Source organism: Punica granatum, chromosome 6 (assembly GCF_007655135.1).
Source record: "Punica granatum isolate Tunisia-2019 chromosome 6, ASM765513v2, whole genome shotgun sequence".
NCBI classification, from domain to species: Eukaryota; Viridiplantae; Streptophyta; class Magnoliopsida; order Myrtales; family Lythraceae; genus Punica; species Punica granatum.
In genome coordinates this window covers 9,473,848-9,490,226 of record NC_045132.1, presented here as the reverse complement: position 1 = coordinate 9,490,226, position 16,379 = coordinate 9,473,848, and the positions used below count along the sequence as shown (strand labels likewise).

General features: G+C 37.8%; 1 protein-coding gene across 3 annotated transcripts; it reads right to left on the bottom strand.

Annotated features, from left to right (window-relative positions):
* Positions 1 to 708: 708 nt before the first annotated feature.
* On the bottom strand, positions 709 to 11,586 carry LOC116211230 (BEL1-like homeodomain protein 2). 3 transcript variants are annotated; one of them, XM_031545512.1, is made up of 5 exons: positions 11,313 to 11,580; positions 9,665 to 10,992; positions 7,693 to 8,078; positions 4,323 to 4,383; positions 709 to 1,290 (listed from the first exon to the last, which is right to left on the bottom strand). In XM_031545512.1, the coding sequence occupies exons 2-5, from the start codon at positions 10,922 to 10,924 to the stop codon at positions 1,045 to 1,047; spliced, it is 1,953 nt and encodes a 650-aa protein (XP_031401372.1). In that variant the 5' UTR covers positions 10,925 to 10,992; positions 11,313 to 11,580; the 3' UTR covers positions 709 to 1,044. The 3 variants fall into 3 exon arrangements, with proteins under 3 accessions (XP_031401372.1, XP_031401373.1, XP_031401374.1); XM_031545514.1 differs by having other exon boundaries at positions 1,189 to 1,264; positions 11,313 to 11,586; XM_031545513.1 differs by lacking the exon at positions 11,313 to 11,580 and having other exon boundaries at positions 9,665 to 11,298.
* Positions 11,587 to 16,379: the final 4,793 nt, after the last annotated feature.

Sequence of the window (16,379 nt, the reverse complement as noted above, 5' to 3'; positions counted from 1 at the left end):
AAACGTATGGTTGGCAAAGAAAGTGTAGCATGATAGTGTATATTCTCGCCTGGCAACTAAAATATTTTAGATTTGATACTCAGATGGGACTACTCGTGCCCATTTATTAGATATTTAGAATTTCTAATTCATTGTACTAGACCTATTGACTTATTTTGTAACTGAAAAAATATATAGTTAACCAATATTTTCCAAATTTAAAATAGAAAACAAAATTTGAAATTTAAAATTTTTATCTCCAACGTGTTCCAAAAGATTTATATCCATTATCAAGGTGATGCAAATGGGTCATAGAAATGTCTATGTAATTTTTGCTGGGGGAGAAAAATCTCATACGTACGCTTTACTGATTGGAATTACTTAAGTCATTTCAGTGAAATTACAATTCGAAGATGTTCTTGAGGTTGCCTTAACCTGATTTAATTTCATACTAGTCTTTTTTTTTTCTCGCTTATTACCCAGCCCTGGTAAGGAAAAAAAATGGAAAAAAATGATAAAATTTAAGTTCATTAAAATAGGTGAGAAAAAAGAGATGGGATAAAAATGAAAAAAAATATAATTTGACTTGAGATTCGTGTGTATGTTTTAATGCATGATTGTGAAGGAACGCTTTATCATAGGTTGACGGTTTATGAAAAATGCCTGCATGGAATTCTCCAACAAATTACCCTTGAGGTACAAAAAAGCTCGAGTTGATAAGAAAATAGATAAGCTAAACACAACAGTTAAATTAAATCTCCTATACCCTCATTTCGCTAGCTAGATCATACATATATATGCTACGTCCTTTTGTCATGTATTTCCTTTCAGTTTCCTCTAAACATTGTATTGAATCCATACAAAAAAAAAAAGGAGAAACGGAATAAGGGAGGACAACACGTTAAATCAGAAAATAATTCTTTTTCATAAATATTTGTTTTAAAGACACTAATTAATTAACCCCAAGAAAGCTTAGCAGCCTCCGAAGCCTGTGAGAGGGGAAGAGGTGTGAGCAGCAGCGGAGGAAGAAGGGTGTCTGCTGATGCTGTTGTTGAGTGGTGGGTTTCAGGACAATGAGTGTCGGGAGGCCGGAGTAGGGAGAGAAGGGTCGGTTTCCGCCGCGGAGGCATTGGGTCTTTTGGAGGTGGCCGGGGCCTGCAAGGGGTGGACGGCGGCAGTGGTGGTGGAGCTGCTAGGGTTTTTGTCTCGCTCCGTTTCATCACCTTCCACTTCTTTGGCTTCTTGCAGGTACATCTCCTCCACCATGGGCTTCCATAGCCGAACCCTCGCATTAATGAACCAATTTGACACCTATTCAATAAGCTTTACTTTATAATTACTACGACAAATTGTCTTTAATTTATATGTATTTATTGCACAGATAATAACTATGGACGACAATTAGTATCTGTATATATATTCATATATATAACCTATACTATATATATCCTTCAGCCAATATTCTTTAGTTCAAATAAGACCACGAGTTTTCCTCATGCACCGGGTCATTACAAATTAACGGGCTAGCTCCTAACAATACGAAGAGACCATAACCACATTTACCATAACATCATAGCGATAGTGGCATTTACCGAGATATTGTGCACAAGCAATTATACATTGATTCAACATGGTGTCGCGGAAATTAAGGTTTTAAGCTAAGATATTCAATAAACTTGAAGGATTAGAAGTATCTATCACTGTATACATATACATATACGCGTATATCTATATATTATATCCATATTGCCACTTATTTTGTGAAAAGAATCAGTCGTTGAAACATCAGTATACTATAATTATAAGGAGTAAATTAATTATAAGGTGTAAATTAATCTATAATTAACAATGATGTAAAAAGGCTGAAAAGATCATGGAGTCAAGCCAAGTATGACGCCCGTGGACAAAGCTAAAGACAAATGACAAGGACAATGTTCCAGTTGATTTCGCTGAATGACATTGTCTGGAAAATGTTCTTTTCCTTTTGTTTTTTTTTTTTGGGGGGTAGAAGAGCAAATATTGACAGTATCTACTGATAAATCCAGCTTGGTTAAGGGGGAGGCTTTTTCTTTTTACACTGTATCACTGACATATGTGTACGAACAGAGGAAAGTTCGTCAGGCTGCTGATTATTATTATTGTGTTATTATTTATCAAAATGTATGCTTCTAATTGAGTTTGTTCAGCTTTTCACGAAAAGATCATAAAGGACCAGCGCCTGCCCTACCAAAGACAAACTAAACACTTATGCTGTTAACTTTCTTGCCGTTATCCCCTTCTCAACCCATTAGCTCCGTTTGTAACCGAAAGAAAATTTATGATTATGCAGTCCATGTAACGTAAAGCACTCTACAAAGAAATTTCTCTGGCCGATAGCTACTTCTTATTAGCATAAGTTTTTGCCATCTTTAACATACAAGACTATCTTCTCACTCTAGCATATGTAATTTTAGAAGCTCATAAAAAAATATGTAATTTTTAAAAAAGGAAACGAAAATAAAAACTTTCAAGGAAAAATCCTAGTGATCCTTTCATGAATTGACGATGCATTTTTATGTGGATGACCAAAAACAAATTCCATTTGACTTTCTTAAAAAAGAAAAGATTACTGCACAAAGGAAACCGACAGAGACTATTGTCACGTTATTTTAGTGTAAAGAATATTTATTAGGATGAAAACAAGGGGGGCAAGAGAGAGTTTTTGACCAAAATAGACTTGTTTTGCAATCTTATTCCCAAACTACACTTCCTCATAAATTAATTCCCAAACTAGACCTGAAAGGGCCACATGGCAGCCATAGTTTTTGTCTTCTTTGAGAAATATTACGATGGCCTCCTTAAATTATAAGATTGGAGTTTTTTTGCCCCAAAACTATCTTTTGAGAATATCTACCCCTAGAGCTAAAGCAGCATCGTACTCAGAAATAGTACATGCATAAATTTTGTTTTATTGAGATTTGAAAATTCAATGGATTCTAATATAATTTTCAATCGGATCGCTCTATTTAATAAAAAAAAATTTGGATGAATATTAAAACTTTTTTTTGTGTGTACTATCATATTCAGAAGGTCAACGAATTCTGACTAATCCTGTTTGAGCCGAACCAACCCACTAAGGGGGTAAATTTATTGTAGCATGAATTTTTTTCTATTTACAAGACTTAAATCTAAACTTTACTTAAAGCAAACAAATGTCGAATCGTTTGAATTAACCTATAACTTATTTCAAGAGAATAAGTAGTGAACTATTTTAATTCATTTATATGGATGCATTATGAGTGTGGTCATTAGTGGAGTGTGGTTAGTTCTATGAGAGAGAGAGAGAGAGAGAGAGAGAGAGAGAGAGAGAGAGAGGGGGGAGGGGGAGGGGGCGGGGGGTTGGGGTTGCAAAAGCTGCAAACCCTCATGGAATCATGTCGTCGTTTAGCGTACTTGGACTGTGCAGTCTCATGATGTCGAGTTTTTTTTCACTGTTGCAGAATTTATGTCTCTCTCTGGATCACCAAAAAAGAATCCCAAGACCAAAAGCAAACGACTCCTCGACGTTTCGCCCTTTTCTCTTTGACAGAAAGAGAATGGGAGAACCCAAAAGCATGCAGGTCATCATAATAATAAGATTGATAATTAATATGATTATTAAGAGGAAAATGATACTCTATATAATTATGTCTTATTATTAAGACCATATATGTCTTTTGTTATTTTTTGGATAATAAGCAGGGCCACAGCCCTATGACCATATCTTTCAATTGTTCATCACGGGAATTAAAAAGTAATTTGAACCGAAGGAAGTAGTAATTACGTTATGTTCACCAATATGCATGGGGCCCACAGCTTCCGATGATGAACCGGTGATGTCTTGTTTCTAGTTGTTTAAATGGTCCTTTCGGATTTCACCGTTTGAGCATGACAGGTTATCCTCTTATATATGGCATGTGTTTTCAAAGCAAAGAACAATTGAATTATAAGCTTACCATGAAAAGGTGAAAATTATAGTGTATTTGGTTTTAGAGTTGAGTTGAGTTGAGTTTTGATTTTAATTGGGTTGTAATGGTTGTGTTGTTGAATTATGAGAAAAAGTATGAAAAAGTAATGAATAGTTGAGAGAATTTAATATTAAAAATTAAATTAAGTATAATGGAGTTATATGTGATTTTATGTATGGAGTCCACCTTTTCTACTTTAAAAAGTTTATTTTTGTTATTAATGAGTAGAATTAAAGTTAGAGTTAAAAATTTAAAATTTAATTACGAAACCAAACCGAGTATTTATATATATATATATATATATATGTATGTATGTATATATAGTGGGGTGGTGGTGAAAGAAAAGGGACCAATTACCTGATTTCTAGAGAGGCCAGTCTGTCGAGCCAACAGATGCTTATCAGCATCGCTTGGGTACCTGAGAAAGAGACCAGAAAGTGACATCAGACATAACACTTCTTTCTTTCTCCATTTAATTCTTCTTCTTTTTTTTGAATTCAATAATAGCTATTAAATTTCATGTTTAATTTTTTTTTAAATTCTTTCTCTTATTATTATCGCTCTCTCTCTCTCTTGTGACTGTGTCTCTGATCTGATCTTCTGCACGGGGCGGGATAATCTAAGAGAGAAAGATCATATCCCAACCATCTGATCATGCATCTATATACAGAAGCAGCAGCAGCAGCAGAAGCAAAGATGACAACACTGCACTCACCGACCTCTCAAACTCATTACTCATACAACCCCATTTCATTTTCACCCTCAAGAAAACCATCCATATAAATATTATGTACGCAGGTTATTGTTTTAATTATTTTATGTCCACCAACCGCTCTTGTGCTGAAATTTTCTCAAAGTGTGCAGCACTTACTCGAAAACTCAACGACCCCTTATTAATTCAGATTTAAGTCGGATTAGTCCATACAAGAGATAAAACTCTCCATTTATAAGTATCGAATACAAGATCTTACTTAAACTGAACGTATTTGTCGAATCACCTGGACCAACATGGGTTGGTTGCCCTTGTTCTGAATTTATTATCTGAGCTCTTTGCCTATATTTGTAATTTCTCACATTGGAGAGTGTCCATTGTCCTCGACAGACTCCTTAAGACCAAAAATGAATGCTAGGAGAATCCTCGACATGCTTCTCATGAAATATACATACAAGTGCCCCTCCCTCAACTCCACAATAAGATGGTCACCGATCATTAATTAGTGTTTATTATAATTAGTTGTCTGAAGGAGGAAGATTTGTGCACCCAACAAGAAAATGATAGAGGACACTCTACCGAACATTATGTATTGAAATTTCAGGTTTTAGTATCTGTATCAATTATTTACTTATAAATAATTACCCTTAGTATTTAGTGCATGCTAGTAATTGAAACCCTAGGGAAATTTGAGTGATTCTTTTTTTTTTTTTGGAAGGTAAAAATTTTCCCTTTTTCCAAAGGGAAAGAAAATGGAGTATTTCTTTGTAAGTATATTTTTTATTATTATACTAAGATTATTTCGTAATCTCACAGAAAATAGTGATTTTTATGAGCACTCAAAAAATAATGAATAAGTGAAAAAGAGGGTTCGCTCAGTGGCATTATCTTCGAATTCAAATCATTAGTGGTATGAAATTCAATTATTATCAGTGAAACTCTTACTTACCAATTGGTATTATCTTTAGGATATTTAAATAGATATTTAGAAGAATAGTTCTACCGAATCAAAATGGGTTACTTAATATTGGTTAAAAAAAAAGGCTTACCTGATATCTCGGAGAGATTTTGATTTATATCAGGTGTATGGTTCATGTACATGCATATATAATTGTCACATTTATTGCCGACAACCAAGTACTTTCTGTATCTCTAGTCTATAAGCATTATTCTGATTTGCTTATTAGCATTTCTTTTAAAATGACTTGGACGCCTTTATGAGGCAATTTGAATGAGATACCTTGGAGTAAATGCAATTTACCCTAAGTCTTAAAGAAATGTACAACGCATCCAGGAGACAAAAATAAAGGGGAGATTATACTCTCTCCTAAGCCTTTACTGTGGACCTGAGGTGTTCTGTCACTGAAGATGGATCTGTGGTCAGAGAAAAACTATGTTTCTTTTCAATCATTTATTTGGCAAAAAGAAAAGACGAAATGAGAATGTTGCTTAACTGCAAGTTAAACTTCCGTTGGACAGATTGAAGGGATTACCGGAATCACCTTGTAGCCAGTGCCAGATGATTTCCGAACGGTATTAGTCTCAATCAATAACGGACTAAGTATGCCTGCGGTCTCACCGAAAAAAAAAGAAAGAATATATTTGTACATATATTACTTTAATAAAGATGTCCCCTTTTATTTTTTATTTTATTTTTTTGTTGGCTATCATAACTAAAATTTCTGAGGGTCAGAGAGGGACCACAGTCCTCGGGAGGAAAAGCATCGAGCAAATGGACTTCTTTATTCAGCTTTTTTCTTGCCTACGAGACAACTCCTAAGGACACTGTGAACCCCTTCTTTCTCCTTTAAACAATGAACAGAAAGGTAGACAGAGAGAAGAACAAGAAGATTAATGCGTGCCTATATATATATATATATATATATATATATATTCCTAGTGCACTCATGAAAAGCATATATATCATTGTAATATATATTCTTAGCATCATCTGATTGTTACGTAACGAACCACAGCTGTAATCATCTTTCTTTAATTCCCTTGTGTTAAAAAGGTGTCGGAATTTTGAAGCTGATTTTTGGGTGAGGCTTTTTCAAGTCAATTGGTTCATGTTTCAATCAAGAGCATGTTCATCTATATTTAAGTCTATACTGGACTAGGTAATAATTTCAGATCGACTCCTAAGTGTTATGCGTATAGAAGGAGAGCGAATGTTTCATGTCGGGATGTATTTTTATTGAAGTTTTATTGTTCTCGGCTCTCCCAAGTTGAACCAAATGACTGCTTGTTACAGGTCTATATCAAAGATCTTCCACGAGGGTGAAAGCACGTTACCGTTTATGTGCTAACACTATGTCACTTTCATGTGTAAGTTGCTCCAAAGGGACATTTCTATGGGGTTGCAAATGGAATCTTGGGGCCCTAGAACTGTAGAGCATGTTCGGGGTATTCTCAAATAACGAGCTTTCTCTTTTTCTTTTGTTTTTTTTCTTTCTTTGAATTATTGATTGAGACTAATACTCTCTGAAGTGTTGACTTTGCACTGGCCACGAAGGGTTTCCGTGAATTTAAAATCACTACAGTACAGTAGTTAGAATTTATGTATATGAAATGCAGTTTGCCAACTTCACTGCACATCGTGGTTGGCCAGCTTTTCAATTTAGAATTGATTGTGTTGGCAAGATGCTAACAACCTATTTAAAAACATCTATTCCAGGAGTAGAAGCCAAGAAACTAGGGCAAATCCAACCTATTTGCTTCCTGGGTTACCAGAAAGTTCATGGATTGAAGCTCCAGCCACTATAAGACATGATCTGCCTGTACTTATATGATGCACTGCAGTGCATATTGCTCAATCATGTTCAGCATGTGTGCACTAGAAATATCAACCTTAGATTAACTAGATCAAGTGGACGTATGCAAGAAGTTTATCCCGGTTTTGAAAAACGTCATTTTCTCCATCAAAGATTTGCTATAAGTTTAAGCTTTTATATGGGAGCTTAGATTTTAGAGATGAAAATTTTATTTAAAGTAAGAAGGGACTAGACAGCTTACGGGTGAAGGAAATGCTCGAAAAGCCAGGCTCTCAGTATGTTGACTGAACGTTCGGGCAAGCCTCGTTGAGGTCTCCATGCCTCTTGCTCCATCATCCCCATTTGGTGGAAGGCTCGCGGTTGTCGGAAGCTTTGATCTATAATCTTAAGCTTTGGTGTCTCTCCCTTTGTGATCCCGGATGTACCTGCGCCATCTTTCTCCCCCAGTAGCTCGTAACTGAGCTTCAGTTGCGCTGCTATGGCATCTTTTAGACACCTGAAGTGCCTTGACATTGCCTTTTGTGCTAGGGCAGTGTAAGGAACAGCAGATCCGAATCCCATGACCAAGTCGAACGAATTCACCACCATTTGCATTTGCTCACAATAGTGGCTGTATCTTCGATCTACCTGCAATGCATGCACACTTTATTAAACATATTTCACAACAATCATCTTATGTTTCGATCTTAATTAGTCTGTATCTCAAAAAAAATATTAGTTGAGTATTACTTATTCACTTTAAATGAGTAACAATCAATCTGAATGCTTATAAATGAAAATTTGTGGGCTCGTTGTGGGGTCAGTTTCCCGCTTTCAAGTATTTTGATTAGTTGTTACTCACGTAAGTGGCTAAGTAATACTCACCGAATATTTCCTTACATGTACCTTAGTATGGTTAATGAAGCAATAACTAATATACAAATAAAGCGGTTTCTGATCCTCGAAATATTTGTCGTAGACACAGGCACACGCACTCGTATTATTTATTAAGTATCATGATCAGGATGATAAAAATACTATGCATTCTTTCTTTATGTAGTCCTGACAAGGTTATAATATGCAAAGGATAGAAATGACATACAAATAAAGCAAAGGGGCCGACATATGCATTCTGGGTGCTTGTTGAAAGAATTAAATTAAAAATTAAAAATGAGAGTCAATTATTGTCATAAAGGAAATGGGCAAATCTTGTGAGGATTAAAAGGCAGGGGGCACATTAAATATATGTGTATGTAGCTGCAAATGATAGCACAGGAAATGTTAAAAGGAGAGACGAGACATTGATATGATTTGATAGTTGGGATTGCATCAGAAAAGGAAAGTGATATATATGTCCGATCATCTGATCATCAGAAGAAGCTCTTCTCTTCCTCCTCCTCTTCATTCAAGAAAAATTTGCCACTCCCAAAGTAAAATTTAATTTGAGGAAATAAATGCGTGAAATCAATGTCTGCTACACCAACTGAAAATGATTGTTTAATGGGAAGAAACAAAGGAATAATATCCAATTAAAAAGGATGAAGCGCAACCGTGCAAGTCTTTATCTATTGATTCAGAGATTGTAAGTTTAATATTTAGTGAGATTATAAATGTTCTTTTATTAATTATTTAATATTTTTTTAACTATTTGTAACTAAAAAATAATAATAATATCCTCCATCTCGTCTTCTCTCTTTGCCCAATGCTGTCCCATTTTTTAGTGTCAATAAATATTAAATATTCATTAAATTGTTGTTAAAATAGAATATAGTACCATGAGTTAAGAAAAATAAGAAATCAGAGGTCAATGCTTGACTTTGGAAAAGAAACAGGTGAAAGTTATCAAGTAGGGCGAGAATGAATTACCGATCAGAAAACTAACTTTTTAATTTTTTCTCATATCATTTCAGCTCGATTTTCTATCAAATATTATTGAGAGATGATGGGTCAGATTTTCACCAGTAAGACTTTTGTACTTCTTTTATATCATTAGGCACTAGTTAATACCCTGCTAGCCTAGCTACAATTTAATTTCATATGAATCATTTCAATTTCTTTCTCCATTATATCACCAGCCGGCACTACTCCTGATTGCAATATAAAATTTAATTACATCATAATGAAGCTTCTACTTGTCAGGCACTGATTAATAATTGATTTAAATAATTTAACCCAAAAATGATTGGCTAACAGAGAGAGAGAGAGAGAGAGAGAGAGAGACAGAGATTACATGCCTCATCGAGCATGGATAAAAGTTTGACTTTCCTCCTTTGGTGTTCCATTCTATCAGCTGCTGATAATGGAGGGGTTTCCTTGGATGTCGATGAAGAAGACGCGTCACCGCCGTTATTGTTATTGTTGCTGCTACTGCTCGGATTCGATGAATTAGGGTTTGTGGACCGCCCGAGTTTGGTCTTCTTGAAATGGCCCCTCCCCACGCTGCAGAACTCCTCCAGCAGCTCCTGTGCTGCCTTGAGGTACTTGGAGTTCTTCAGGACGTTCACAACCCCGAGAGACGAACCGTATCCGATGTGTACGGGGCGGTTTTGGCTGTGGCTTAGGCTGTGCTTGTAAGGATATTGAGTCGAAGACAAGGCAGGAGAATTGCTAGCTCCTTGGTTATAGAACAACAACCCGTCCGATCCAATGCTTCTCAGCTCCTCAGCTTTTGCGGCTTCTAAGTGTTGTAAAGACGATGACAAGGAAAGCGATAGGCCTTGGCCTTCGACGAAGCTGCCGATTTCTGCATTACTGCTGCTGCCTCCGAAGGTAGATTGCTGCTGTAGAGGAGGCGGAGGAGTAGCCATCATGGCAGCACCACCCGTAAAACCACCCGCAGCAACCGAGAAATCATGGAGAGAAGAGGATGGGTTTGAACTGGGGAGGAGCATGTGGAGGGTTGAGGAGGCTGGAGCAGGTGGTTGGTGTGGTGGAGACGGCGACCTCGTTTGAGGCTTCATGAGGAAGAGTTGCATAGCAACAGCCGAGTCCGCATTCATGCTCGAAATACTATGATGGCTGCTTTCACTTTTGGAGTACCAATCACCACCAATCCCCGGTGGTGGAGGTGGAGGCGTGGGCGGAGGCCGTGCTGCCCTGAATCCGCTTGGTGCTGCTGCCATCGAGTGATCTAGGAGCTCACCCGTGCCTGCTGCTGAGCCGCCACCGCCAGGTGGGAAGTTGAACATCTCCGATAGCATCCCGGTGGTCTCATACACTGGGAGGTTGGCATGCTCCTCCTCAATCCCGGCCATTGGCTCGAACCCTTGGAGCCTGAGCTTGTCCCGGCGGATCTGCTGGACCACATGCTGCTGGTGGTCTTGATCGCTGGACCGCTCGAACCCATTGCCCAGGAAGTTGAAGATGCTGGGGTTGTAGTCCTGGGACATAGACTTCACCGCCGAGTAACCAGGAGCAGCCTGAGCTAGCACGGGAGACTTGCTAGTCGACGAGTGATGGGAGAAGATAGGTGGCGACGGCGTTGCTATTCCCATGTCAATATCATCTCTTTATCTCTTACCACCTGGATCCCTCCATCTCCTACTCTTTCTCCTAATCCAATCTAAATTTGAAGAAGATGATGCGTTTTTACTTTGTTTTATACAAACTTGAGAAAGGAAAAGGAATAGATGATGAGAGAGAGAGAGAGAGAAGGGAAAAAAGAGAACGCTAATGGGTTTCTCTTCTGCCACTTCTTTTGGGAATTTCTTTTCAATATGTCCCTTTTTTCATCATTTCAGCTTTGCTCACCTCCTATGATGCGCACACACCCAATTCTACATACACACACACATATATATAGGTGTGTATGTAACAGTGTAAGCAACTTGTTATATTTGATATCTGTAGGTATAGTATAGAGTGGGATGTATATGTGTATACCTTCTTGTTCTAGAGTTGCAGAGGATGAAAGAGGGTAAAACTCTCAGACATCGTTTTCCTCTTCTGAAGGAAAGGGCTTTTCTTCATCAATTCCTCTCCCCTTCTGTCTCGTCTCTATCTCTCCCTTTCTTTGGCTCACTCCTTTGCTGGGTATGTCGCTCTTCCCCTTCTTCTTCTTTTCTATTTTTTACATAAAATATTAAATATTTATGGAGGCTGCAACTGATATCTCTCTCTCTAGCCCTCAAGCCCAAACAGAAAGTGAAAGAGAGAGAAGAGAACAGAAAGAGAAGAGGTCGCTATTGTTTCTCCTTCCACCCCTCTTCTCCCTAAATAGTTTTTTTTTTCGATAAAATCACAAGATATTATATGTTTACTGACTGATAATAACGTTTGCTCTTGACCATAAGATTTCAATCATTTTTTAAAAAGTCACATTATAGGTAAAACTTACTAACGTGCAATGCTATTTGCTAACTATTTCATACCTCGTTGTTAATTGCCATTCATTTTCATTGGTTAATATTTATTTCCACGTCTTTATTTAATTGTTTTGTACTTCAAATTGATAATGAAGGAAATCGATCTTTCTCTACGAAATTTTATTGCACCAAACAGAAGAAAACAAAAAAATATATATATTAATGCATAAAGAAAGAAAGATGGACTTTATTGTGTTGCATATATATTAATTAAATGGGAGAGGGGTAGATGGGGCATATACGAAAAATAACAAATGAATTTGGGGGCATTTCTGTCTTTCAACTCGGGTCCTACACTGACAATCTCAGCTGTATTATTATGGACAGCATATGGTGGCAAATCGCTGCTTACCTTCAATTTCCTATTTGTATCTTTACAAATATCCACGGGCAACGAAGTTACAATGCTGCCCTTTCCAAACGTGGCCATTATTGTCATTTTCCAGGTATTATTTGGAAACCTACGCAATCTACGGAATAAAATAAAGATAAGGTCAGTAGAAAGTCATTTCAAGTGATCCAAACTACCACCATCCTTTGATGCGATCCATGTACCAGGATACCCCTCCCTGCGCCAATGATATTAATTAATTTTCATTGTCGGGGATAACATAATAAGTTGGTAGGCCTATTGTGGTCCGTTCAGCCTCGATGAATAACTTAAAAATGAATTAATAGTCGAATGGGGGTTAGAGTGCGTGTAGAGAAAGCCAATACAAAAAGAAAAAAGATTTGATATAAAGGGAAAGTATTAATATTATTGCTCAAATCACGAGATAAACTGCAATTCAAAATGCGTTTTCAGTGAAAGGACTATATCTATAAAGGAATCGAAACTCATTGACAGTATCTTTTGGCCAAACTCAAACCGGCACCCGAGCAAAGATTGCCTTAGCCAATGCGCTGGCAATATTTCGTATTTCACCAGGGGAAAAAAAAAAAAGGATTATGCTCCTCAATACACAGGTGCCGGTTGGTTGCCACGGGAGGTATGGTTGGGCTCAAGTAGGAAGAAAGGTTAGGTTTGTGTGAAGAGGCAAGAGAAGGTCTGAAAGGCACATTTAACCACAATTTCGATCCTATCCGATCCTATCCTCAGGGCCATGGAATGGGCTTTGTTGGGTTTCCCCTTTTACATGGCGCTCGTACCAGCGCCTCGATATTTCGATATTACATGACGTGGTTTCTTGTTCTTATATATGTTTCGCAAAATGTGTTATATTGTTCCTTCTTCTATTATATAATCAGTCTACCATTTGGTGGTACCAATGAGCACAGGAGAGATGTATCTTACCTCTCCACCATAAAAGCTTACTCAGATCGCGGGTTAGGAAAGATTAGGTATAAAATCATTACACCATTTTTGTACCGACTCTTGATACACTACAAAAAAAAAATGCCATTTACTGATGGCTATTTTCCATTAGTTAAAAGAAAAAAATCCATCAGTAAAACACCTTTGGGCCTATATTGATGGAAGAATGGACTTTACCTATGGTTTATTTACTCGTTAGTATAACTCTCGTGGCTATACACCTATACTGACAGCATTACCACCAGTATTTCCAAGTTCCTTACCGAAGAAAGTTTCCATTAGTGCAAACTGTATGTCTGTAAGTACATTAAAAAATTTGCTGACTGATTTTCCATCAGTATAAGTCATTTTTTAAGTCATATCCACTCTCTTATAGAACTTACACTGACAATTTCTCATCACTATAGCCGCAACTTTAGTGATGGACTATCCATCAGTAAATGACTTTTTTGTTTTACATCAATACTGACAGAGTACTCATCACTACTTGCCTATTGAAAACAAAATATAAATAGCAATAACACACTGACAATATGGTCATCAAAATAATTTGAATATTCAAGACATTTATTTTTGCATGTTGGGAAGGGTGCGCTTGGCTAAACAACAATGCAGTGATTAGTCTTCCTCCCCTATTAGTGTAATTGAGATAGGAACAAACCAAATCAACCAACAAGCACTAAAAAAAAAGACGCCGAGAATTTTTATGTGGAAAACCCCGATGTGGGAAAAAACCACGGGACCAACTCCGAATCAACGATCCACTATCAATGAAGGTTACACAATGTTTTTCGTCAAGGATAAACCCTTGGATCACCAAACTCAAGAGACACACTCTCTTGGATCACTCAAACCCGAAATTCATCACCCACAACAAGTGGTTAAAAAAGTCAGCTGAAACAGCACTTACAGATCTTGAATAGGAATTTTGACCGTTCAGAACTTAGCCCCACATGTCATGAAGTTGCTGCCAAAATTTTATCTCAATCGGAATTCGTTTGATATCCCTATCGGGGTTTGATCTCCATCTGCGCACTGTCACTGTTGATCCGAATTATGCTTTGTGTTTCTCCCTGTTCTGCGCTACTTTCTGCTCTACTATAGATCTGCCACCTGCTACATCTGTGTTGAAAAATAACCCTACAAAGGTGGGTTCTTGGACCTATTAAAGCCCGATAAAAACACAATATGATTTGAGCCAAACTTCCTCCAAATTTGACAAATACCCAACAAACTTCCCCTCCCAACTATTTGGAGGCTTTGAACATACCGACTAAATTCTAGCAAACATGTAGCTTCTCCTTAGCAAGAGGTTTTGTCATCATATCAGCTCCATTATCATCAAGTGCACTTTGTCTAGCTTTACCAACTTAGACTCCAACACATCTCTAATCCAATGATGAATGGCACTTTGACTATCACAGTGTAGAACATACCTCTCTTGCTTCAAGCTCAACTCCTGCAAAAACTTTTGCAATTACAACATCTCCTTATAACCTTCGGTCACTGCAATGTATTTGGTTTCCGTGGTAGACAAAGCAATGCACTTTTGAAGCTTTGATTGCCATGAGATAGCTCCCCTGCAAAAGTCATCAAGTATCCCGAAGTGAATTTTCGGGAATCGATATCTCCTGCCATATCCGCGTCCGTGTACCCCACTAACTCGGGCTCACCCCTACCAAATTGTTAACACACCTTGGATGTTCATCTGAGAAGGCTCAGGATCCACTTAACTGCATTACAATGTTCTTTCCCCCGATTGGAGAGAAAACGATGAACCACACCAACAGAATGAGCTATATCTGGTCTTGTACAGACCATGAAATACATCAAACTCCCTATAGTTGATGGGTAAGGAACTTTCTTCATCTCTTCTTTCTCCTTCTCACTTGTAGAGCATTGCTTCGAGTTAAGTTTAAAATGAAAATCAAGTGGTGATGAAACTGATTTAGCATTACCTATGTTGAATCGATCCAAAATCTTCTCAATATACTTCTCTTGAGAAAGTCAAAGTTTTCCACTTGATTTGTCACGAGAAATATGGATCCCAAGGATCTGCTTCGCTGATCCCAAATCCTTCATGGCAAAGGACTTGCTGAGTTCTTTCTTGAACTCTGCAATCTTGCTCATATCATGACCAACAAGCAACATATCATCCAATATTATAGTAAAATGATTAAATCACCATCTAAGAATTGTTTCACGAACACAATGATCTGAAGTGGTCCGTGTATAGCCATGGCACAACATGAAAAAATCAAACTTTTTGTACCACTGCCGAGGCGCTTGCTTAAGCTCATACAAGCTCTTTCTCAGTCTGCACACCAAATGCTCCTTACATTTAACTCGGAATCCTTCAAGCTGCTCCATATATATTTCTTCCTCCATGTCACCATGCAGGAAAGTTGTTTTAGCATCGAGTTGCTAGATCTCCAAATTCAGACTAGTAACCAATGCGAAAACAACTCAGATAGATGACATCTTGACCACGGGCGAGAAGATCTCCTCGAAGTCAATTTTTTTCTTTTGGTTGAAGCCTTTCACTACTAGTCGAACTTTGTATTGGGGCCGTGAGTTCTCTGTCTTCAACCTATAGACCCATTTGTTCTTCAATGCTCTCTTACCTTGTGGTAGCTTCATTAGGTCATATGTGTGATTCTCAGACAATGAATTTATCTTTTCATTCATCGCCATCAACCGGTGCTCCTTGTACTCATGTGCCACGGCTTCATCATAGTACTCAGGTTTTCCCCCATTAGTCAGTAACACATACTCATAAGGCGAATCTCTTATAGAAGGTCGTCGTACTCTGTCAAATCTTTCAAGTAGATTATCTATAGGCTCTAACTGCAACTGCGAGCCTGTATCATCCTTGATCACATCATCATCTACTTGAGAAATCTCACCCCCAGTCATGGTTTCTTCATACTCGGCAGGTGCCTCTTCCACTCGATGTTTTACATCAACTGGTACAGGAATAGAGATCTCATAAGGACTGCTTACTCTGGCCTTCTCTAACTTCTGTAAATCCTCACTTGTCTGGTCCTCAAAGAGCATAACCACCCTGCTCTTGATGATCTTCCTGCTATCAAGGTCCAAAAACCTGTACCCGAACTCTTCATGCGCATAACCCAAGAAGATGCATTGTTTTGCCTTAGCATCGAGCTTTGATCTTTCATATTGAGGAAACAGATGCCCTGCACCTGAAAACTCTGAGATGCATGTACAATACTTCCTTGCCGTTCCATACCTGCTCGAGTACATCTCCAT